General features: G+C 50.5%; 1 protein-coding gene across 3 annotated transcripts in view; it reads right to left on the bottom strand.

Moving 5' to 3' along the window:
- The window catches only part of dnah5l (dynein, axonemal, heavy chain 5 like), a 41,463-nt gene that overhangs the window by 4,719 nt on the left and 12,681 nt on the right, over positions 1-24,063 (bottom strand). For all 3 annotated transcript variants that reach the window (XM_035619198.2, XM_035619199.2, XM_035619200.2), the window contains exons 24-87: positions 23,895-23,982; positions 23,688-23,811; positions 23,411-23,592; positions 22,802-22,894; positions 22,603-22,706; positions 22,250-22,346; positions 22,072-22,152; positions 20,452-20,706; positions 19,903-20,052; positions 19,331-19,449; positions 18,918-19,054; positions 18,472-18,634; positions 18,165-18,276; positions 17,942-18,070; positions 17,213-17,412; positions 16,608-16,761; positions 16,377-16,487; positions 16,115-16,270; positions 15,898-16,026; positions 15,383-15,598; positions 15,131-15,277; positions 14,875-15,047; positions 14,722-14,792; positions 14,527-14,634; positions 14,040-14,227; positions 13,222-13,416; positions 12,868-13,002; positions 12,359-12,416; positions 12,097-12,228; positions 11,772-11,989; positions 11,537-11,671; positions 11,233-11,409; positions 10,547-10,636; positions 10,027-10,161; positions 9,784-9,885; positions 9,474-9,641; positions 9,008-9,214; positions 8,680-8,772; positions 8,212-8,448; positions 8,055-8,120; positions 7,809-7,949; positions 7,525-7,656; positions 7,307-7,417; positions 7,057-7,211; positions 6,845-6,966; positions 6,381-6,610; positions 6,081-6,239; positions 5,840-5,996; positions 5,560-5,705; positions 4,317-4,451; positions 4,109-4,210; positions 3,891-4,004; positions 3,033-3,200; positions 2,818-2,922; positions 2,608-2,721; positions 2,347-2,523; positions 2,037-2,231; positions 1,797-1,952; positions 1,509-1,691; positions 1,202-1,372; positions 860-1,111; positions 614-740; positions 272-393; positions 36-185 (exon numbers count right to left, since the gene is read on the bottom strand). In XM_035619198.2, the coding sequence (XP_035475091.1) occupies positions 36-185; positions 272-393; positions 614-740; positions 860-1,111; positions 1,202-1,372; positions 1,509-1,691; positions 1,797-1,952; positions 2,037-2,231; positions 2,347-2,523; positions 2,608-2,721; positions 2,818-2,922; positions 3,033-3,200; positions 3,891-4,004; positions 4,109-4,210; positions 4,317-4,451; positions 5,560-5,705; positions 5,840-5,996; positions 6,081-6,239; positions 6,381-6,610; positions 6,845-6,966; positions 7,057-7,211; positions 7,307-7,417; positions 7,525-7,656; positions 7,809-7,949; positions 8,055-8,120; positions 8,212-8,448; positions 8,680-8,772; positions 9,008-9,214; positions 9,474-9,641; positions 9,784-9,885; positions 10,027-10,161; positions 10,547-10,636; positions 11,233-11,409; positions 11,537-11,671; positions 11,772-11,989; positions 12,097-12,228; positions 12,359-12,416; positions 12,868-13,002; positions 13,222-13,416; positions 14,040-14,227; positions 14,527-14,634; positions 14,722-14,792; positions 14,875-15,047; positions 15,131-15,277; positions 15,383-15,598; positions 15,898-16,026; positions 16,115-16,270; positions 16,377-16,487; positions 16,608-16,761; positions 17,213-17,412; positions 17,942-18,070; positions 18,165-18,276; positions 18,472-18,634; positions 18,918-19,054; positions 19,331-19,449; positions 19,903-20,052; positions 20,452-20,706; positions 22,072-22,152; positions 22,250-22,346; positions 22,603-22,706; positions 22,802-22,894; positions 23,411-23,592; positions 23,688-23,811; positions 23,895-23,982 (9,259 nt within the window). The remainder of the gene's footprint in view (positions 1-35; positions 186-271; positions 394-613; positions 741-859; positions 1,112-1,201; positions 1,373-1,508; positions 1,692-1,796; positions 1,953-2,036; positions 2,232-2,346; positions 2,524-2,607; positions 2,722-2,817; positions 2,923-3,032; positions 3,201-3,890; positions 4,005-4,108; positions 4,211-4,316; positions 4,452-5,559; positions 5,706-5,839; positions 5,997-6,080; positions 6,240-6,380; positions 6,611-6,844; positions 6,967-7,056; positions 7,212-7,306; positions 7,418-7,524; positions 7,657-7,808; positions 7,950-8,054; positions 8,121-8,211; positions 8,449-8,679; positions 8,773-9,007; positions 9,215-9,473; positions 9,642-9,783; positions 9,886-10,026; positions 10,162-10,546; positions 10,637-11,232; positions 11,410-11,536; positions 11,672-11,771; positions 11,990-12,096; positions 12,229-12,358; positions 12,417-12,867; positions 13,003-13,221; positions 13,417-14,039; positions 14,228-14,526; positions 14,635-14,721; positions 14,793-14,874; positions 15,048-15,130; positions 15,278-15,382; positions 15,599-15,897; positions 16,027-16,114; positions 16,271-16,376; positions 16,488-16,607; positions 16,762-17,212; positions 17,413-17,941; positions 18,071-18,164; positions 18,277-18,471; positions 18,635-18,917; positions 19,055-19,330; positions 19,450-19,902; positions 20,053-20,451; positions 20,707-22,071; positions 22,153-22,249; positions 22,347-22,602; positions 22,707-22,801; positions 22,895-23,410; positions 23,593-23,687; positions 23,812-23,894; positions 23,983-24,063) is intronic.

Below are 24,063 nucleotides of genomic sequence, written 5' to 3'. Positions count from 1 at the left end.
ACGTCTGAGCAGGAGAACCAGTTTAGCGGACAGACCTGAGCAATGGTTCGGTCGGGACACCAGCTCCGGATTAGCAGAAGCTTCCGGAAGGTGTCGAGCTTGTCCCCGTAACCGTCGGGCAGCGTGGCGTCCTCTGGCGCTAGATTGTCGAACCAGGCCCTCCAGGACCGTTCATTCTGGCTCACCTGGACACACAGAAACATTCACCTTGTGTAGATCTGCGTGTTTCAGCTCTGCACCTGATGTGACACCTGTCTGACTGAGCTCTCACCTGAGTCAGGATCTGGTTGAATGGAGGCAGGTCGGACAGCTGCACCAGATTGAGCCAGGTTTGATCCAGGATCCAGCGTCGTGGTTTCGCTTCTACAGAGTTCAGATCAAGAGAGGCGCCGCCTACACACACACACACACACACAGACACACACACACACACACACACACAGACACACACACACACACAGACACACACACACACAGACACACACACACACACACACACACACACACACACACACACACACACACACACACACACACACACACACACCTTCACTGTCAAACTGCGTTAAAAAGGCGGAGAAACGGATGGAGCGAGGAGGAGGTTGACAGTGACCTTTGAGGAAGGTGAGCACCTCAGGGTGCGAGATGTTTCGGTCCTGCAGGTCAATCTTCAGGGCCAACAGCAGCGTGAACAGCAGCTTGTGCTCCTCGTACAGACCTCTGGCTGTGTAACAGTAAACCTGAGGCAGGAACATTGCTCAGTTACACCTGCAGCACGTGTCCCAAAGAAACTTAAACAGCAGCATAGACTCATGGGTTCGGACGGAGTCACATCTTTGTTTTGGACGGTGGGCCGCACCTGGAAGGTGAGGAAGCTGATGATGTTGCTGATGCGTTTGGAGGTGAGCTGCGACTTAGTAGAGTTCTGCATGGACGAGTCGAAGAGCCCCAGGAACTGGCTCAGCGACGTCTGGTACATGAGGTTCACCAGCGACATCTCCACGATCAGGAAGTAGAGGATGCTCCCCCTTGTGGCCACCGGACGGTACTCCTCCCTGGCCAGGTTGATCTTCACCTCGGTCTCCGCTGCCACCGACAGCTTCTCACTCACCTGCAGAAGGTTCATCATGAAGGTTATATTAGCCACACTCCTTCACTCAGGGTAACAAGTGTGAGCCCACGGACAGACAGAAAGCAGTACCTCCTGAGCGGTGGTCTTGGTGACCCCCAGCACCTCGATCAGAGACTCGTCCTCCACCAGGGATCCCTGTGTGCTGGTCAGCCTGTACAGAAGATTGTCCTCCAGCTCCTGCATCTTCCTCTTGTTGGACGTCACCTCCTCCATGAGCTTCACTCGCTCCGCCTCCAGCTCCTGCTCGGACCCACAGGTTTGGACGGTGTCAGATTCAAATTGTCAAATTCAGAAACATCTCATCTCAGCCAACAGCACTAACTGATTACAGCAGCAGTTTGAATGGTCAATGGCTGGTCATCCGCCCAAAGTCGACCTGTTTCTCCAGCTGAATGACTCGTCCCAGCAGCTGGTCCTCCAGGCCTCGCTGCGTGACCGTGAAGTCGACCACGGACGTTCTGGCGCTGACCTCGGGGCTGTACGCTGGGTTGGCCAGCTTGGTGGTGATATAGAGCGTGAAGCCCTTCATCACATCCACCTCCTTATCTCCTACCTTCACCTGCAGGACGAAGAGGGTCAGAGATATGGAAGTTACCTGTGGGTCTTTACGGTGACAGCTGCGACTCTGTCTTGTGTTTTTTGCTCAGTTGTTCCACTGTCTCACTTTGTAAGTGGAGCCAGACTTGATGTAGTTTTTGTCCAGTATGTTGTCCAGGACCGGGTCCAGTTCCTCCCCTACATCCTCCAGCAGCAGGGGGCGCCCCAGAGACAGACTGTCCTCCAGGTGGGTGCGGAAATATTTATGGTTGAGAGACGTCATCTAAACACAGAAGAGGTTTGTACTTCTCACCAGCAGGGGGCAGATGACGTGTTATGATTGAGGATGTTGCTCGGCCGTCCTCACCTGCAGCTGCCGCTCTCTCTCTCTGTTCTGGATCCAGGTCTTGCCCTGGCCCTGGGGGTCTATCAGCAGCGGGTAGCGTGACGCCTTCGTCACCACGATGCCGTTCTGGATGGACAGGTCGTCGCTGGGTAAACCCTGCAGGTTCCACTCGCTCACTGTGGCGTTGTCCACCAGCAGACCGATCACGTTCAAGTCCTGCAGGGACAGTTTTGAATGTCTACATGGCATCGACGTTTGTGCGGAGGCACCATTCAGAACGTGATCGGACCCTGGAGCAGGAGCAGAATAACTCAGAGAGGTGAAGTCTTACCGGACTGAAGGGGATGTGCTTCTCCTCCATCTCCTTCTTCCACAGCTCCATCAGCAGGCTGCGGTACTCCTGGTTAAAGGGGCCGGCGTAGGACAGGAAGCCCGTGGCCAGAAGGACATCGCCTACGAGGTGTTTGATCTGCGTCTGGAACCCGGCGGCGCTGTCTGTCCAACGCGTCTGAAACACAACAAGGCCAGGAGAGAGAGGTGAATGGACAACTGGTGAGAGAGCCAAAGGTCAGATGGCAGGAAGAACGCTGACCTTCTCTCCTCCCAGCCCGTCAATCAGAGCCGTAGCGTTGGACATCTTGCGGCGGCAGGCCATGGCGTCGTCCTCCAGGTCCTGCTTCTCCTTCATGGCAGCATCGTAAAGTGCCTGAAGTTTAGGACGGGTAATAAACATCAATTATACATTTGAATAAAACAAAGAGGCTGAAACAACAAGAAGTCAATGAAGTCCTGTGAGTTTTACCCGCACGGCGTCCAGCTCCTTCTGTTTAGCGTCCAGCTGCTCCTGAGCTTCGGCGAGTTTCATCTGAGCCTCCTGCAGTTGAGCCTCCTGCTTGGCCAGGTTATCCTGCACACACACACAGACACAATCATGACTTTCCTCTGGTTCATGAACGTTACGTGGCACAGTTGTTTGAACTTGCGTTGGTCTCGTCACGCCACTCTCTCTGCGTTCACCTTCAGAGGCAGGACTTCCTTGTTGATCCCGAAGAAGTCCTTCATGGCCAGAGTCCAGGAGCAGAGTCCAGCCACGTTGCCACAGGTCCTCTTGGCTGCGTCCATGTTGTAGTCTTCCATGTCCAGGTAGGGACCGAGCAGCTCCACCATCTCCTCTGTGATGGTGTCCTGCAGCAGACGAGACACTGGATCACCGACACGTTCGACGCCAGAGTTTTAACTATTTGCGCCAAAGAAAACTAAGAAATACGGACGCTGCATATTCAAATATCATTACTGAATAATTTAAAGAAACGCATTGAGAAGATATTCATCATTTTATAACAGAGAACATTACAGGCAAAAGAGACTTGTTGTAATACTCATTTTGACCACTGAAGTGCACAGTGAATCATACACACAAGAGGAGAAAACTATTTAGATCAGAATCAGACGATTGATTTTTTTTTTCCTCATTCAACTCTTGGACGATCATGAACCAAACAAACACACACACACACACACACACACACACACACACACACACACACACACACACACACACACACACACACACACACACACACACACACACACACACACACACACACACACACACACACACACACACACACACACACACACACACACGACACACACACACACAGAGTGGGAAACTCCCTTCTCATCTTTTCACACTGCAGCTATCACCTGCCGTGTGTGTGTGTGTGTGTGTGTGTGTGTGTGTGTGTGTGTGTGTGTGTGTGTGTCTTCTATCTTTGTCTGAGTTTTGGACCTTGACGCTGAGCACATTCTGTCCTGTCGTCACCTCTTCGCAGAGCTGCAGTAATGAAGCACTGAATATGAAATGATAGAAACCTTGTTGAAGTTGAGCAACATGCTGAGGAAGCTCGAGTTCTGCATCAGCTTCATGGCCTCGGGCCACGAGGGCCGCGGGCACGGTCGCTCGGGGTCGGCGGTAACCGTGTCGATCTGCGGGAAAAACAAACAAACAAACAAAGCGTTCAGAAAAGGGTTTCATTCGCGCTTCAGTGGCGAGCCGGGTGCGAATACTTGAAAAACTGAGCGACAGTGACCTTCCTCTGGAACAGCAGCACGACGGAGTCCATGATCCTCATGATGAGATGAGGAGGCTTCTGCAGCTTCCGCACGGTGGCAATGTCGGCGGGTTTGATGGTCTGTGGAGACAGAGAAAAACCTGAGAGTCAGTCATCACTGGACACATCACCTGTGATGTGTATGTGTGTGTGTGTGTGTGTGTGTGTGTGTGTATGTGTGTGTTACCTGCAGCGCATCCTCAGCTGCCTTCAGTGCTGGTTTCGCAGCCTCCAGTTTGGACTCTGCCACAAATTTATCGGCTTCGATCACGTTGACGATGAGCTGAGCTTTATCCTTCACCTTCTGCACCTGCTGCTTCACCTGCAGAGCGAGAGGGAGCGAGGGAGACACACAGGTGAATACAACTGTGTGGTGTGTGGTCACCAGGGGGCGGATCCATAACACGCCACAGACTGTAAATAAAGATGGACCACCCGTCTCCTCTTGGTCTCAGTGTTCAAACACAAAGCTAAAATAACTCATGTAGAGATGGTGGGAGGGGGCTATTAAGGTATGTGGGAGGGGTCGAGGCTGTGACAAGGGCTAACGCAGGTGTGTGGGAGGGGTCGAGGCTGTGGGAGGGGCTACCGCAGGTGTGTGGGAGGGGTCGAGGCTGTGGGAGGGGCTACCGCAGGGGTGTGGGAGGGGTCTAGGCTGGGGGAGGGGCTACCGCAGGTGTGTGGGAGGGGTCGAGGCTGAGGGAGGGGCTACCGCAGGTGTGTGGGAGGGGTCGAGGCTGAGGGAGGGGCTACCGCAGGTGTGTGGGAGGGGTCGATGCTGTGGGAGGGGCTACCGCAGGGGTGTGGGAGGGGTCTAGGCTGGGGGAGGGGCTACCGCAGGTGTGTGGGAGGGCTCGAGGCTGAGGGAGGGGCTACCGCAGGTGTGTGGGAGGGGTCGATGCTGTGGGAGGGGCTACTGCAGGTGTGTGGGAGGAGCAGACATTCCGAAGTATGAAGTACGAAGGAGAGAAAACAGCAGAGAGGGCGTGGGGGGGGTTTTGGCAGGTGCTACTACTTCTTGTGAGGTTTATTGGCAGTGGCAAACAATTACTTGATGCTTCACTGCCCCCAACTGGTTGGAAGTGAGGACTGCGTAATGTTTAGTTCAGTTTAGAGACTGAACCAGACAGTCATTAAAACTGCAAAACCAAAAAACTCCGTAAGAGCTAAAAGAGGCTCAGAGAGCTAAAGGAACTAAAAGAGGCTAAAACAACTAAAAGAACTTAAAGGGGCTAAAAGCCGAGAAGAGCTGCAGATCTATTGTTAACATATAAATCAGGAGCACAAAAAATTCTGATGAAGAAAAGTGTCACTTGAATGATTTAATTATTATTCTGAAATTCATCACTCAGTAGATTTTAAATAAATCGTGAATGAACTTGTCGGTAACGGTAAAGTGGTGTCTCTCCACGTGTTGCCGTGTGTCTGACCGTTTCAGCTGCCGTAGCCTTCGCCATCACCACCTTCAGGACTTCCTCCGCCTTCTCGGAGGCGACGGCGAGTTCTTGCTCCTTCACCACCAGCTCCTGGGAGAGTTGGGACACCGACTGCTCCGCCTCCATCAGTTTACACAGACCTGGAAAAGAAATCAGTCCAAAATACAAAGATTTATGAGAAAGAAAAGTCTGAAATCTTCATATTCTAGCTGGAGCCAGGAAGATATTGATTAGTAAATTGTTCACTGATTGACTCCATGGTTGTTTCACGTACCTGTCTTCATGCGCTCAGCCAGCGTCCCGACGTAGGCGATCTTCTCGGCGTAGATGATCTTGTAGATGTCGATGAAGGACAGGTAGGATTTGGGCGTCACGAACGTTTGACGTCGGAAACGCTCAAAGTACTCCGTACATTTCTCTGCCACGAAGTCCTGCAGGGCGACAGGGTCACGTGATCGGTCTCTGCTAAACGTGCGGATAATGAAAACCCACCTGGTCACCACCGTGAGCTCTACCTGGAAGGTTCCCATGGTAACCACCACGCTCTGCTTCACGTCCTCCGTGCAGCGGAGGACCTGGTACTGAGACAGGAAGTGATGCGACACAGCGATCAGGGCGTCCCGGGGCCAGCGCTGGAACCAGTCCACGGTGCAGCCGGAGATCAGGCCCGGGAACTGTTGAGGTCAAAGGGTCAGGGTTCACTGATGAGGCTGAAGGGTCAAAGGTCTCCCCTCGTCCTGCGACTTTGTCTCATCAGATCACGTGATCTAACCCCGTGACATTGTGCAGCCGATCTAACCGGGTCTCGGACTCACCTTCATGGCGCGAGTGCGAAACTTCTCCCCGACAGGCGAGAAGCAGAGGACCACGTGGAGGTTGCTCCGCACCCGGGACAGGAAGAAGTCGTAGAGGTTTTCTGCGGTCGGAGGTCGGCGGGGCTGCTGCCGCTTCATGACAGGGATCAGATCCTGAGTGATCTCGTCCAGCTCGTCGCGAGCGAACAGGTTGGAGACTTCACCGCTCGCCAGGACGTTGTTCATGTACTCTGCAGAGGGGGGGAGTCGAGATGAGACAGGGAAGAACCGAGGAACAACAGAGAACCAGCGCTCGGAACTGCTGGGGGACATTTTCAAGGATATTCATGGTTTTCCAGAGGACGATTGTGGTGATCGGTGACGTTTCCTGTTCCTTCATCAGGCCGGAACTGTAAACGCGACAGTGACATACTGTTGGAGTGTCGTAAAATAATATTCCCCCCCAAAAAACAAGCTTCAGGTACCGAGGAAGGCTTCGTCCTTTATGTCGTTGTCGGTGAAGAGGAACGTGACTCCTTTTCCCTGCTGACCAGCGATTCGATACAGGGACTTCAGATCTTCCAGCAGGTTACTGCAGTTGTACGACCTGCAGGACACACACACACGTTGTGATGTAATGTTGCTCTGGCCACGCCCCTGTCAGTGACACTTCATGTTCACAGTGTCATCATCACACCTGGTCATCTTGATCTGGAAGGTTTCGTATCCGGCGATGAACGACGCCAGCCTCGTCAGACTCTGCTTCCCCGACCCCCCGACGCCCACCAGCAGGGCGTTCCCCTGCGCCGTCCGCAGGATCCGGGAGATGCGCATCAGGTGCAACATGGCGTCCTGCCGCCAGACCCAGACAGAGGGAGTGGTAAGCCAAAAGAAAATGGGCAGACAGATGAACACCAATGTTAAATATCGACGAGGCGACTCGTCACCTTGAAGAAGACCAGGTCCATTGCTCCGCCTCGCACCGCCTCGTTATACTGCTCCTGGAAGACAGACAGCCGCTCCGCCAGAACGTCCAAGGACGGGATCGGCTCGTATACCTGTCAATCAAATCAAAAAGGAGGGGGCCTCAACAATCTTCAGTCAGGGTAAGACTCGATTTACAATTAGACGTGATCGAATGTGATGTGTGCGTTGGGGTTTCGACCTTCGGAGCATCCATATCGGCGTCTTCAGGCTCCTCCCCCGTCGGCTCCGGAGCTTCACGCAGGAAGTCGACGAAGCAGCTGTCCCACTGAGCATGCTCAATCAGCTCCCTCCCATGATCCTCCACTGTGGCCTGGGCAGAGGGGATGAATGTCAATCATAAGAAGCAAAACACACACACACACGCACACGCACACACACACACACACACACACACACACACACACACACACACACACACACACACACACACACACACACACACACACACACACACACACAAACCTTCTCCATGATGATGTCGAAGGTCTGTTGGTCGTTGCTGCCGATGAATCGGTCGGCGATCACTCGGACACATTCATGATGGAAGAGAGCGGAGAGGAGCGACGGGCTCTGACACACTTCAGCCTTCACTATCAGGATCCCCTGACGCACAACAACACAACATGAGGTAACAACAACAGCCTCTCTCTCTCTTAAGGTGTTTGTGAACCTGTGAACATGAAACATGAACATAAATTCTTTTTTTACCTGCCAGATTCTGCTGAGATCCCTCAGGTTGAAAACATAGTGGAACTTGGCAGGAGACGGTAACATCTGAGGAAACAGAGCCAGACGGACAAACGTATCATTCATTAGTTACAGAAAGAAAAACGTGAAGAGAAGATGGCGTCGGGGAATGTTTTACCTTGGCCTTCACGGCCTGCCACATCCGCCTGGTGGTGGGAACGAAGGCGGCGGCGAGTTTGCAGATTTCGTCGGCGAAGTCTCTCTCTGGGCAGAAGTATCCCTGAGCCAAGGTGCCAAAGATCTTATCGATGGAGGAGTTGGAGGGCAGGGTGCAGTTGAAGATGGAGAACTGCCTCTTCAGACGCTCGGGGATGTCGTTTCTACCGCCGCCGGGGTGGATCATGGCCGCCACCAGCTGTCAGAGGTACACGAACAGGAACGTGACGGTGCAGTAAACATACTGTTGATTATATTTATAAAGCCTCTTCATCCAGTCATATTCATCTTAAAATATGACGAGATGAGCTAGAAACATGAAAGTCTAAGTAGACATGATGTGCATTATATATATATATATATATATATATATATATATATATATAGAAAAAAAGGAAAAGCATCATCACCTTAACGTTAAGTTTGTTACCTGAACGTCGACCACGGTGATAAACTCTCCTGGACGATCCAAACTGTAGAAACCTCGCTGCTCCATCAGCTGACGCACAATCTCATTGGTTATCTGAGGAAGGCGGGGGGGGGGGGGGGGGGGGGGGATGCGATTGTTTTTGTTAATAAATATAATTAAATGTTAAATATTTAAAGGAACGAGTTGAATCATTCAACAAATCATGTGGACGCACAGATCCCAAAAAATGTACGACTGATGTTGGGGGGAAAACAAATGAAAGAGGAAAAAAGGGAAAAAGGGAAAAGAAAAATTTGTCGTTGACCAATGAGAGAGTCTGAGGCCCAACCTGGTCTCCCCATTCGTTGATGATAGGCATGTTGATGTCGTCTATGAAGACGGTCATCTTGCGTCCAGCTGGCGGCCCGTAGGTGGCGCCCATTCGCTTGTCGATGTAGCTCTCGATGGTTCTCTGGAACATGCCGGGCAGCGTGGCCGACGAGAAGTTGAGCGTCTTACTGAGGTGGAACTCCGGGTCGAGCTTATTGGTGTAGCCCTGCGGGGGGGCGTGACATGTGGCGTTAGCATTAGCATTTGCTAGTGGAGGGTAAGAGCTAGCTACAAACAGCACATCGGGTTCTCCGTCGACAAATGATTAAGATTTTGTGTGTTTGCCTCAACGGAAAGATTTCACTCATTCGTGTAATTAACAGTCTTATTGCATCGCTATCTGCCAAGAGTTATCACGTCCAACAGTTGTGACGTTAAACAGAAATTGTCGTTAAAATCCCATTTGAACACATGTTGCGTCTCACTTTGATCATGACGGTCTTGGCGGTTCCCTGCTCTCCGATCAGCAGCACGGCTTTCTTCTGCTTCACGATGGTCTGCATCAGGAAGTCCATCCTCACGTTGTCCACGTTGGGAACCAGGATGGACGAGTAGTCAGGGACCTCGTCTTTGGGGTAGAGATACTCTGGGACCTGGATCGTGGCAGTGATGAGAGGAAGGTAAACGAGTTGACCTTGACTCGAGGTCCAGGTGGTTAAAAACGCCAGAGTCGTAGAGGAAACACGTTCTTCGATGTTCATGTGCGATGATGGTAACAGTTTGGTGTCGACGAACCTTGTTGGACCAGTGCTCCCACTGTCCCTGCTCACTGACGGTGAACTCGAAGATGGTCTCGTCGTCCTGAGTGCGCGGCAGGTCCAGAGACGATCTGTGTTTCTTCAAACAGAAAGAAAGTATTCAAACAAGACCCTTGACCCTGAAGTCCCTGTTGGTCCACAAGGATCACATCTAAATCTTTATGGAAATCTGGACAGTGGTCGCGGCATCAATTCAACGTGCACCCAAAGAGAAACAAACCTTCAGGAAGGCCTCCATCTTGGCTCTGTCTTCCAGCTCCAGCAGCGCACCGAGAGACCACATGACCGCGAACACAAACAGTCGACCCACCTCTCCGGGGCAACCCTGCTTCTCCTCTGCAGACGGGAGCAAACCCTGCAAACAGGAATATGAAAAACTAAACCAAAAGTCACTGAAGACGTCAGGAGGACTGAGTGAGGAAGAGAGGAAGAGACATGTCAGAGGTCTTAACATCTGCCTACATTTAGTTTGAAACTTCTACACGAGTCTTTGAGCACAGGAGCTTTCAACATGGAGAAGAGGACAGATCCAATGCAGACCACATATGAACAGCTGCTTGTGTAGATCGTTTCAATCTGTGTTCACTTCACTCGATTATCGTTCTATCCGTAACAAATGGACTTTAGTCTGCTGGCGTGGAGCAAAGTTATTACATCAGCTGACGTTTCCTTGTCCACAGTTTATTATTTTGTCGAATGAATTGGTTCCTACAACAACGTGACGTTTCACTGCGTCCTACCTTCAGCAGGTCCACAGTCTGTCTGATGTACATGCACTCCAGCACCTGCATCTTCGGAGACGTGGTGGTGAAGAGGAAGTCCAGCAGGTCCTGTAGGCGGCACAGAAAAATACATATCATCCCCACACACATGTACACGCAACGCGTCGAAACTGCTTCAGCACACAACAATAAGTCTGTCGTGTGTTCACGTCCCTCGGGGGACAACATATATTGATACGTTGAACTTGTGTCCACCTCCACCACTCACAGATCAATACATTGGTTCATGTGGTGTTTGTGTCGACTGGCAAATCAGGCTGCATCTTTACCAGTATGTTTCTGTTTTTAAAACTAAATCCACATGTCAAGTGACCACTCAGGTGTAAACAGGAAGTAAGAGGACGGTGAAAAGTCAGAACAGCGACGACGACAAGGTGGAACTGTGATTGACAGGAAGTGTTTGCGACGTTTTGCCTTCAACCTCTTTCGGCGAGTCGTGACTGATGCGAAACCAATCAGGAAGAGAACGTGGGCGTCTGCATCATCGCTTACGAACCGCGCCCTCTTCTTCTGCAGCGTCTCCGAACTTCTCCGGAGACGTGTGGGCGACAGGCGTAAAGCGTAGCATCAGTTAGCTGCTTAACGCTCCACTATGATGCACGCTGCTGTTTCCAGCTGTTTCGGGATTCTCTGGCCATCCTCACCTGGTAGCTGGAGTCGAACCAGTGTCTCAGGGCTTCGGCCTGCTGGTCCGGTAGCGTCTGTAACCAGGGCTGCAGGATGGGGCTCCAGCCGAGCACAGACGAGCTCATGAACACCATCCCGTTCCTGGACACCGTAGCCGGGGAGGCGTTGTCGATGTTGTGGGGCTCAAAGACAACCTGGAGGCAGGACGCAGAGGACATGTCGATCGGTTTAGGTTTTTGTATTGTTTTAGATCTCTGTGGATTGTGATCAGCTGACTGCAGCTGCAGAAACATGACAGACGGTCAGATGTGGTGATGTCACCTTGCAGCAGGGAGCCATGGGGATTCGGTCTCCGTTGGCCAGCGTAAGAGTTTTGTTGTCGTCCAGAACCGAGTTCAGATTCTCGATCCAGATGGCATCGACTGGACCATCCAGCACAATCCAGATGAATTCCCCCTGAAACACACACACACACACACAAGCGTTTAATCAAAGACTCTAATCATGAACTGTAAATCATCAACTGTGCTCTCTCTGTGCTGAAGAGTCCGTCAACCTTCTTGCCCTTGAGCGTCTTCCTCCACAGTGTGGAGAAGATGCCGTCGGTCCAGTCGTTGGTGGTGACGTCTAGCGCGCCGAACATCTGCGAGGCCGTGATGGCTTTGGGATTCATCCTCATCTCTCGGTGCGGGGTGCCGCACTCCGTCATGGCCTTCATCAGTGTGTGGATGCAGGCCGTCTTCCCCGCGCCGCTGGGACCCAGCGTCATCATACCTGCCGGAGCGCAGAGCGACCAAACATGAGTCTACTCTGTGTGTTTTTGACAAACTAGGCTAAGACTCCTCTGTTCTCCCTCAGGTTCTGTCTGTACTGGTCTGTACCGTGTCGGACCATCTGCGTCTCGTAGAGCTGGACCAGTTTGAGGATCCAGGGTGGGTGAGCAATCAAACCGGCCTTTTGGGCCTGACCGAAGATGGACGCCTCCAAGTCCGCATAGCCCGCCTTATCCAGAACTAAGAGAGAGATGCGGAGAGATGCAGTTTGAACACACTCAAAACAACAGCTGGAAACATCTGTAGTTATCTCACCACATCCGAAACCACTCTGCCGAGAAACTAATTTAGTGTCGGGACAAGAACCTACCGATACCAGGAAACAGATCATTGATCAGACTCATGAACAGCGGCTCGTCCTCGTCCACCTGCACAGAGAGACACAGTACAAAGTATTATTTCACCCACTGAAGTCAAATGCAAATCTCAAATAATGTAGTAATCCACAGATTTGTCCACCTTCCACCATGGACCAGGTAATGACAGGAAAACAAAGATGGACGACATGAAGTCAAATCCTCCTGGTCGCCCCCTGGTGTCTGGCTGCAGTACAGGTCATAAGCCGCGCCCCCTCCATGTCATGTGAGGTGGTTCTTATCACTGGTGTTTGTTCACGTGTTCATGTTTCTGATCACTTTGCTTCTCAGTAGTTATTTGATGATATAAAAAGGGGGCGAAGACGTCATGATTGACAGCCGACACTGACTCAGGATTGGTCGTGTGTGTGTAGGCGGTAAAAACATCTCGTACGTGCTGTCACTGGGAGCAGGCAACAATGTGTTGGCTCTACACCTCTGAATAGATCTGTAGCACACTCACCAGTTTGGAGAGGTTCATGTCTCTCAGGACCCTCATCACCACCGTCTTCTCGGCTTCCGTCGGGTTGGATCTCTTCACGGATCCCAGCGTCCTCAGAACCGACAAAATATTCCTCAGGCCAAAATCGTAATGGACCTGGTGTAAAGACACAACTCATATCATGAAGTCAGACGTGTGATACTTTTGATTGTGATTGACATTGTCGATGTCTGTGAACAACATTTTGAAAAAAAAACGCAAAAATTAGACTGAAAATGAGACCGAATGGTTTTAATCTGGCAGGAACAATGGACGATTGCAGAGAACGTTTACAAATCTTTCAGAGGATGGAAACATCCTTGACTGTTTCCCGACCTGTTTGGAGAGCTGCTCCTCACACAGTTTGTAGAGGGTGAAGAACTTCCTGCTGAGAACCTGGTTCTCACGAAAACCTGCACTGGCCAGTTTGACCCTCATGATGATGGCTCGGTCCGGGACCATCATGGCTACCGTCCGGAACTGAATCTTCAGGTTCTCGGGCAGCTCCTGGCGACCGGCGTATCCAGGGTTCTGGAGGAGCGAGAGGTTTCTTGTTAGGTCTAGAAATGCGGATATAGATCACGTTCACCTTTATGGCCTGAAGTGGTTCCATCGGACTGGTTATAAGATACATACGTTTAAGAGTTCTGTTCAGGTTCTTAGGTAATAATTCAGAGCTAGAACTGTGGTTGTGAGATGAATAGGTTCCACAACACTAGTTGTGACTCTCTAGCTGTATCTCAGTTATGGGGCCACATCCTGCAGAGACAGTCTGGAGGAAGATTCCATACCTGTTTCAGCATCTTGAACAGAATTCTACCGCTGCATAACATCAGAACCTGAACAGAGCTCCCAGAGAACCAGTTGGAGAGTTCACTAACTTAGGTATCTCATAACCAGTCTGAGAGAAGTACTTCAGAACCATGGAGGGGAGAGTGATCTATCTCTGAACCAGTTAGAGATCTAGCTTCAGATTGGTTCTGAGGTAGATCAGTTTGGTTCTAAAACTGCTGATCAGACCTGTGATAATTTATCCTTGAGTTGAAGTCAAGAAGAAGAAAACATTTCTTCTAAAGCTCTAAAGATTCTGTAATTTTTTAATAATAAAGACATTTTCCAGCCTCGGACGCCCTATCAGGTCAGAGCTTTGTTACCATGGTGAGGAAGATGCCAAACTCAGGGTCCATGTCAACAATGTCCCCGTCTGTGAAGACAAACTGTGTCTTCTTGTTCTTCTTGCACTGCAGGACGATGTAGATCTGCTGGGCAGCGACGGACAGGACCGGCAGCTCGATGCGGTTGAATTCATCAAAGCAGCCCCAGGCTCCGCACTGAGCCAGACCTGAAGAGACACACGATAACAAGTCTGCTCATATCCCTGGAGATCACTTGGTGGATCACTTCTAGCTTGTACTGTAAGTTCTGGCTCTTCTTCGGGTTTACTAGCATTAACCGTTTCTTGTTGAGACCAATAGATCTACGTGCCTCCTTTTTGGGCTGGTCACAACCTTCTGGACCCATAAGGTCTTTCTGGTGTGTGAGCTCGACCCATTAGCAGTTACCAAGCACAGGGGGCAGCAAGCAGGAAGTTTCCCATGATCAACCACACACCACCGCACAAGAGTTGTAGAAGAGTCACACCTTTGTAAATGCGTCCCAGTCCTCTGTAGTCCATCTGGTCCGAACAGTTGAACACCACCACATACTTCCCCAGACAGCGACCCATGTCCTTCGTGGTCTCCGTCTTACCTGGAACCACACAGACACTGAATGAGAACAACATACCAAAAAAACTCAGTCGCATTGAGAACATTTCACCTGAGACACACTGGTTACCTGTTCCTGCCGGACCAGCCGGAGCTCCGCCCATACTCATCCCCAGGGCCTGGGACAGAGTGATGTAACACCTGCACAGGTGTTAGAGAGTATTAGCACAATGAAAGCATCATTTGACCGAGTCACCCCGAGGGAAGTGTGTCCGGCCCGTACCTGTCCGTCAGCGGGGTGATGACCAGTCGGTCTGTGCAGCCCAGGTATTCGTTGCAGTAGCTGAACTCCACATCTGTGATTTGGATGATACATTTGTCCGTGTCCTCCACAAAGTAAAACCGTGACTGTTTCTTCCACTCGAAGTCCGACGTGGATCGCACGTGCAGACGCACCTGACGGAGAGAAAATTACAAAATGCTAAAAACGCCTCAGATTGGTGTTACAGCGTGAAGTGCGTGTCCCTGCGTCCACCCACCAGCTCGTCAAAGATGTCTCTCTGGTGGACGTGGATGGTGATGAGCGTCTCGTACTGGGTCCTCTCATTCCTGGTCAGCTCCCTCGTCGTCATGTCGATCAGCTCGTTGAGGATGTCCAGGAACTTCTGATTGGTTGTCTGCATGATCTGCAAGAGACAATCAAACATTGGACAGTGAGAGGGAGAGAATCTGATAGTGAAGACATGACTCCCCTCTGCTCTTTTAAGACAATCATAAAAAAGTAAAAGCACCTTCTTGTCAGACTTGCTGAGGCTGAGTGCTTCTTCTGCATCCCTGGTCCAGATCATTTGGATTCCCAGCAGGCCGATCTGAGCTGGAAACGCCGCCTGGAACTCCAGCAGCTTCAGGTCCGGGTCGCTGATGGCCTGGTAGGCCTGACGGATGATGTTATGGATGGTCTGCATCACCCCGGCGAGCAGCAGTCCGAGCCACACCTCCACGTTCCCCTGGAAGAGACGAGACTCACAACTTAAGCTGTTTGTGATTCAAAGACGTTTGTTCGTTGATTCAGTAAATCTTGGTGTGGATCTGCACAAAGGGAACGGAGCCAGGATTGTTTGATCTCTTTCTTCAACATTGTGAGACAGAAGGTTTTTTAGCATGTTCACTGATTTCACAGGGATTAATTCATGGATCTAGATGAAAACTATTAGTGACTGATTCTATGAAAGTGTGAGATTTGGTGAATTTCAGTACGGTTGCTGAGCTGAGCTCCACTGGTTGACCTTCTGGTTTGGGTTTGTACCTGTGCCAGGATGCTCTGGCTCAGCTCCACAGTTTCTCCTTCCTGAGACTGAAAACAGACGATCTGGTCGTAGACTTTCTCGTTGAAAACCACTGAGTTCACGTTGTCAAACAGACTGAGCAGATGAGCCTGATGGATGGAGAGACAGAGGGAGAGAGGGTTTACAGACAGGAAAGATAGGAACAGAAAGGAAGGAGAGAGGCGGGGTGTGTGTTACCTGAATGGTGTGCGAGTCGGACGCCTGACCCAGAACCTCCAGCAGGGCGGGGTCGGACACAAAGAAGAAGCGAGGAAACACCAGCCGCTTCTTCTCCAGGTAACCGGACAGAGATTTCTGACAGAGCTCCAGCTGCTCCAGCAGGACGGGCAGCAGCTGCAGGCGGAGCAGGAAGAGGAAGAGGTAGAGGAGAGAGGAAGAAGCTGGCGTGAGTCAGGTGAGCAAAAAGGCGGCAAGGCATTGTGTGGCGGTTGTGTCGCACCTGGCTGAGCGTCTCGTCTCCCATGCAGCACTGCACCACGTTGGGAATCTCGTGCGCCCGCTGCATGATCCTCTGCCACGACTTGTCGATGTTCTGGAAACGTTTGGCCTCCTGAAGGAAAGAATATCAACAGAAACATTCAATTTGTTTGATTCCACCTCTGCAACACAGGAAACTGTGGTCTGTGGTGAGGTCACAGGTCACTGGACGTGTGTGTGTGTTTGCTGTGACCTTGGGCAGCTGCTTGGCGATGTCTCCGCCCACGAACACCGCCTCCAGGTAGATCCAGAGGTTTTGAACCGACAGCCACTTCTCGATGATCTCAGACGTGTTGGACAGTTGCAGGACCCACTGCTGGATGGACGGTTTGAACGGGACATTGTACCTGCAGGACGAAGGAGCACATTTTGTTACCAACCTATAGGGGGCGCCACAACCGTGTGTATCTCACGACCAATGAAACAGAATTTCACCAAAATTGGTGTTCGAGCTCTGGGGCCAAGTATTGGATCAGAATTTGAGGAGCTGACGTGATTCGTGGAAGTGGGCGTGGCTTACAGCATATATACTAATAACTCAAGATGCCCATTACCTATCATGACCAAACTCACTGGCGACCTCTCAGGGCATCTGGTGAATAAACACACCGAGTGTGATTCACGTCCCATGGGGGGGGGGGAGAATGGCGGAGGGTTTGAGCCCTGCAATCGCCGCTTGCGGATATATTTGTCTTTTTCTTTCCATCTGAGAATCTATCTCCTTTTGTTTCCTTCCAACTTTCCTGTTTCTTGTCCTTTCCTCTTTGTCTTTTGTGTCCTCTCCCCTCGCCCACCTACCTGTTGCTCAGCAGCGACGTCAGCACCATCAGGCTGTCCTCCATCATGGAGACTTTCTCCGCGGTGTCGGCTCCTCTCAGCAGCAGTTCTCCTCTGGTCCTGAAGGTGGCGAAGGTGAGCGTCTGGGCGCTCCACTCGACCACGACCTCCTTCAGCTTGGCCTCGATGTCCTTCTCCTTCACGGCGCTGATGCAAACGTCCTGACGAACAAAGGAAACGCGTCACAACCCGAGTCGAGTTCGCTTTTGTTTTAAAATATCTAAAAAACCTGGAAATATTTTAGCAGATCGGAATTTTTTGACTTTTCCATAATAACTTTTAAAGTTATCACCAGTTTTTCATCATCATCTCTCTTACACAGTTATTCTGAAACTTTTGAATGGATGAACATTATTATTCAGGCTCAATACCAGATTATCAAATTGATTCTTAATTTTCTTATCACTCTTGACTTTCTGTCATTACTTCAATCATCGACTCTGGTCTGAACTGAACATGAGTATTCCAGACTTATCCCGACATCTTCAAGGTCGTTCCCAATTTCTGACGTCCATATCTTGGATATAAATCTCAACTTTTCTGGATTCAATTAGCTTTGTTATGAACAAGTTACATTTCAGAGAACTCTGATCTAATCTGTGCAGGAAGAAGAGGTGAGCAGGTTATCTTTAAATATAAGAACATGGGATTTGAGTCCAGAACGATAAAGAGAAGTTTTAGCTTCAAAACCTCCACGTCCTCTTTGTTCTTCAGCAGCGGCGCCTCCATGATGTTCCTGAGGGCGAAACTCTCGGACTCCACCTGGAAACTGTGGCCCGTCAAGTCACTGAGACGAGTCCAGTGTCTGCGCAGCATCGCCTGAAGGACACAAGGTCGACAGCTTCAGACACAGACAAAACAAACTAAACCCGGAGGACAACAACGTCCTTCAAACGCGACTGTGTCGTCCCACCTTGTTGGCCATCATGTTGAGCAGAGGGCAGGTCTCAGTGAAGTCATCGATGGTTTTCTTCAGATCTCCGAAGGCTCGCCACTCCTTCAACGCCTTCGGAAGCTTCCTGATCCTGAAAGACCCAGTGAAAGAAGAAGACATGAAACATTCCACTTTAAAAAACAGACGCGAGGAAAACTTTTACGTTTCAAATCACTGTTCCTGCTGCCAGGCTGAAATACAGATTTCGGTTCACTGACTCATCTAATAATCGTCTTGAATATTGTAAATAGTGTTGAGGAACATTAAAAGGTTCTTCCCGCCCCACCTGTTCTGGAACTCCTGCAGCTCGTTGTTGATCTTTTCGATGTCGAGGTCGGCCCACAGGATTTCATTGTAGCCGGTGACGCTGTCGATGACTGCGTTGTACAAACCGTAAAGTTTGGACAGCAGAGAGAGTTCCCGCTTGATCCGCTGCAGCTCCGGATACTCTGCGACAGGAAGGACGGAGTGACCACGAAGGACGCAAGAGGACAGGGAAGGAGAGAAGGAGAGGAGAAAATGCATGGAGCAAATTCAGCGTTGACAAAAACAAATTAATCATAAATGTCTATAAATGTTACAAAACGTACAAAGTGAAATACTGTTGAGTTTTTGAGACCTTGACAGAGAAACTTTAATCTAATCACACATCTGATGATAGTCACATTATTTTTTGTAATCTGATTACCTAAAGCCAGATTACATGGAATCCGTTGCTACCCGACCTTGTACCTTTGACACGGAGACCGAACAGCTCCTCCCCCCCTGAGTAGGTGATGTATTTCCTCCACAGCTGATCGAACTCCGCCTGGAAACTCTGCAGCCGCTCACTGGCCTCAGCCGGAGCCACGCCCTCCACGCCCGGACCCCTGCGTGCACACACACACACACACACACACACACACACACACACACACACACACACACACACACACACACACACACACACACACACACACACACACACACACACACACACACACACACACACACACACACACACACACACACAGTTTTACTCTTTGGTTCACAGGGCAGACAGTGCGTGCGTGCGTGTGTGTGTGTGTGTGTTTGTGTGTGTGTGTGTGTGTGTGTGTGTGTATGTGTGTGTGTGTGTGTGTGTGTGTGCGTGTGTGTGTGCGTACCTGTGGTTGAACTCTGTGCAGAAGTGGTGAACGTCGCTCTGGAAGCTCTGCACTTCAGACAGCAGGTCGGCCTTCATGCTGGGCTGGATCTCCACCAGAGTGTTCTGGTTCTCTACCACCTGGGACCACAACACACACACACAGACACACACACACACACACACACACACACACACAGACAGACAGAGCGGCGATAAGAATATTCCAGCGTGCAGGATAATCACAGTTTGATCATTTTGACTCTCTTGTTCAAAGTCATGTCATCGGTCGAGGGCTCGAGTATTGATTAGTGATCAGCTTATTGTTTTTGACTGGTTGTATCTGTATTCACGTCCCATCTACAAACCAATCAGAGTGGCGTGAAGGGAAACGCAGGCCACGTCGGTGACGACGACAGGACGTGGGTTCATTGCGTAAAGAACTGACCGGATGAAAAGTGAACAACTTAAACATGAGTGTCAGTTTCCGGACTTTGAGCTACAAACTATTCTGGTTTCACTTTTACGTTTGGGTTGAAACTCAAAGAATGAATAAGAGTTCGCCGTTCCCCTGGAGGCCTCGTCCCGTCTCACCAGCTCGTTGAGGTTGTGCCAGGCGTACGTCAGTCCGTCCACGCGCTCGGCGTTGCCGTCGTTGAACAGCAGCTCGTGCTTGTTGAGCAGAGCGAAGGATTCCTCCACCAGACCGATGGTGGAGTCGATGCGAAACTCCGCCTCTCGGACCTCAAACACAAAGAAACAGTCGGGACGGGGATGAGTGACTGAATCGTAAACGGTGAGTTGGTGAATACATGAGTGAGACGATAAGCAAGAAGAGGAGTGAGGCTGAAGTATCACTGCAGCAGGCCCAGAACTGTATATACTGCATATGCATTTCATGACTGAAAAGTAACTGTGACGAATTCAAGGAATGAATGAATGTGTGACTTATGATTGCATGAAAGATTCAACTAGTCCGTATGAATGAATAAATAGAGAGCGAAGGAATGACAGAGAACAGCTGATTAAACACGAAAAGTAAAATGATGTGAATTAAAGAGTGAACGAATGAACGAACGATGAAATTAAATAAAGAAAAGAAGAACTGAGCAGACAGACAACTGAGAGAAAACCACACTCAACCTCTTTGAGCGCGGCCATGGCGTCTCGGACGTCCTCCAGGTCTTCGATTGGACGATGCAGGCGCTTCGTCATCCCGTCCATGAACGTGAAGACGCTGTCCAGGTCGGCGGTCGCCCGGCGGTTGAGCGCAGCGCCGAAGGAGCGTTTCCAGACGTTACACTCCTGAGTGAGGGACAGCTTCAGCTCGTCGGTGTCGAGGAGGACCGAACCCACCGTGCAGAACGCCGGCAGCTCCGAAATCTGCACCTCCAGCTTCTGCAGCGAAGCATCGTGGGAGAACCGAGCGGAAAGGTCACGTACATTCATGCTTCAGTGGTGGAAGACATTTGAATCAGCCAGGAGTTCCCACCAGACAAAACATTATCCAATGTACAACTGTGTGTGTGTGGGGGGGGGGGGGCGGGGGGTCTCACAGTGTTGACTGTGGACCCGCCCTTTCATCTGGAAATGTTTCTGGATCCTTTTGGCAAATTTCGTGGAAATCGGTGGAGACGTTTTTGTGGAATTCTGCAAACTAACGAATAAGCAAGACGACGAAAACATATCTGTTATTCTGTAAAGCACATTGTCACATTGTGTTTAATGAACACAAAGTCTGAACCATTGATTGATTGATTGATTAGGTTAAGCTAATCTCCAACATTCAATTGGTTCATTGACAGTTTTTTATATTCGGGTACATTTTCCTCATTTCGGTCACAACCGGTCAGTTTGGATGTTTGGAAGTTTGGATGTTTGGAAGTTTGGATGTTTGGAAGTTTGGAAGTTTGGAAGTTTGGACGTTTGGAAGTTTGGACGTTTGGACGTTTGGACGTTTGGACGTTTGGACGTTTGGACGTTTGGATGTTTGGACGTTTGGACGTTTGGAAGTTTGGACGTTTGGATGTTTGGACGTTTGGACGTTTGGATGTTTGGACGTTTGGACGTTTGGACGTTTGGACGTTTGGACGTTTGGATGTTTGGACGTTTGGAAGTTTGGACGTTTGGACGTTTGGACGTTTGGATGTTTGGACGTTTGGAAGTTTGGAAGTTTGGAAGTTTGGACGTTTGGATGTTTGGACGTTTGGACGTTTGGACGTTTGGACGTTTGGACGTTTGGACGTTTGGACGTTTGGACGTTTGGACGTTTGGACGTTTGGACGTTTGGAAGTTTGGACGTTTGGATGTTTGGACGTTTGGACGTTTGGATGTTTGGACGTTTGGAAGTTTGGAAGTTTGGACGTTTGGACGTTTGGATGTTTGGACGTTTGGACGTTTGGACGTTTGGACGTTTGGATGTTTGGACGTTTGGACGTTTGGATGTTTGGACGTTTGGAAGTTTGGAAGTTTGGACGTTTGGACGTTTGGATGTTTGGACGTTTGGACGTTTGGACGTTTGGATGTTTGGATGTTTGGACGTTTGGACGTTTGGACGTTTGGAAGTTTGGAAGTTTGGACGTTTGGATGTTTGGACGTTTGGACGTTTGGACGTTTGGAAGTTTGGAAGTTTGGACGTTTGGACGTTTGGATGTTTGGACGTTTGGAAGTTTGGAAGTTTGGACGTTTGGACGTTTGGACGTGACACTGTGTCACGACGACGATCACAGACTGGGGAAGTGAATGAGGAGACTCTGGACTCACGGAGTAGAAGGAGATCTGAGCACAGAACTCTGTCACGGACGGGTTGGACTGCAGGAAGGTCTGCACCTGCTCCTCCGGGTCCTGAACACACGTCAACAGATGATGAATCAAGTGAGAGCGAGTCGATCGCAGAGAGCAAACACTGCTGGACGCTGTCGGACCATTTAGGTGCGCTGACCTGGTTCCACAGATTGGAGAAGTGCGGGAGTTCGTCCAGCGTCTCGGCAGCCTGGTCCCTCAGAGACGACACGATGGAGTTCAGGTCGATCACCAACCTGCTCCCAGCAACAACCACCACACAATGAGACAGTGACGTGACGGACAGTATCTGGAGCTCTGACTTCCTGTTACGGGTTTTTATTTGTATTTGAATTGGCGACTGTCAAGACTTTACACAAACAAGCTCCTCAGGATTTCCTAACTTGTGATCTTAGATCAGCTGATCGTGTTCGATCCCAGAGCTTTTACAGTTTTACAGTTCTTAGTTTCATCTGATTGTCTAATAAAAGGTGACGGTGTTGTTGGACTGACTTGGCGATATCTTTGTGCTCTACCAGCTGTTTGTCCAGAGGCTTCAGCGCCCGCGTCTTCACCGGGAGGTCGTCGCCCGCGTCGCGACCCGCCGCCTGCTCCACCTGGGAGAAAACGCCGATGGGAGAGAAAAGGATGGGACGTGATTGGCTGTCTGCCGACGGGCGTGTCAGAAACAAGGCGAGTGAGCTGAGCGTACCTGCTGCTGTTTGTACTGCAGGTAGGAGTAGTTCCACAGAGGGACGTCTTTGGTCACGGACAACACGTCGCCCACCAGCTCATTGACTGTGTTCTGACACACACACGCACGCACGCACGCACGCACGCACGCACGCACACACACACACACACACACACACACACACACACACACACACACACACACACACACACACACACACACACACACACACACACACACACACACACACACACACACACACACACACACACACACACACACACACACACACACACACACACACACACACACACACACACACACACACACACAGGGGCAAAGGCAGAGGCAAAGTTAGTAAATGCACTACATGACAAACTTGTGTTTGCTGTTGGGAGTCGTCGTTGCCCCTCGACAGCTCAGCTTCACAGTCGCACGACTTACAGCCGAACAGGATCGTCGCAATAACACACACGGACACACACTCTCTCAGACTGTGTCCTGATCAGTTGAGAAACAAACTGACACGTCCACCTTATAACACACATGAAGATCTTTCATGTTGTCAACACACCTTCAGTGTCACAGCAGGACGAGAGGTCGGAACAGGTCACAGCGCACTTGTACCTGAATGTTGTCCAGACTGGGTCTGAGCACGATGTTGGGGATGGCGAGCTGGATGGAGGCTCTGAAGAGAGGAGGCGCCGCCGACTGGCTGCTGCAGGAGTACGAGGAGTAGGAGGAGGAGGACGGCTGGTATTTGAGGACGTGGAGTCTCCTCTTCAGGGCGTCCAGGCAGGACTTGGTGGCTGGAAGGAAAAGACCAACAAGGACATAAGACTTCCAGAGGGTTTATTGTTTGCTGACTGAGGAAGGAGACAGAGGTCAGAGTGAGGAGGCCGACCTTTGACCAGGGCTTCGGTGTTGAGATTACAGAGTTGACCCATCAGGGTGTAGAAATCACACGGGAGACAAGACTGACAGCGAGTCTTCTGGATGGAGTCTGGATGGAGACACTGGAACGATCCCTGAGGAAGAGGAGGAGGAAGAGGACATATAGTTGTGTGTGTGCGTGTGTGTGTGTGTGTGTGTGTGTGTGTGTGTGTGTTACCTCCAGGTTAACAGTCTCTGTGGGCTTCATCTTCTTCTTCACCTCCTCAACCAGCTCAAACAAATACTTCTCTACCTGCTGACTCTGCCTGTTCTCACACACACACACACACACACACACACACAGTTTGTCTCATGGACACACGGTCAAATGGAAACTGAAACAGCGC

This window comes from Scophthalmus maximus, chromosome 21 (genome assembly GCF_022379125.1).
Source record: "Scophthalmus maximus strain ysfricsl-2021 chromosome 21, ASM2237912v1, whole genome shotgun sequence".
Lineage (NCBI taxonomy): Eukaryota > Metazoa > Chordata > Actinopteri > Pleuronectiformes > Scophthalmidae > Scophthalmus > Scophthalmus maximus.
Note: the sequence above shows the minus strand (reverse complement) of the source record. Positions and strands in the feature narration are given on the sequence as shown.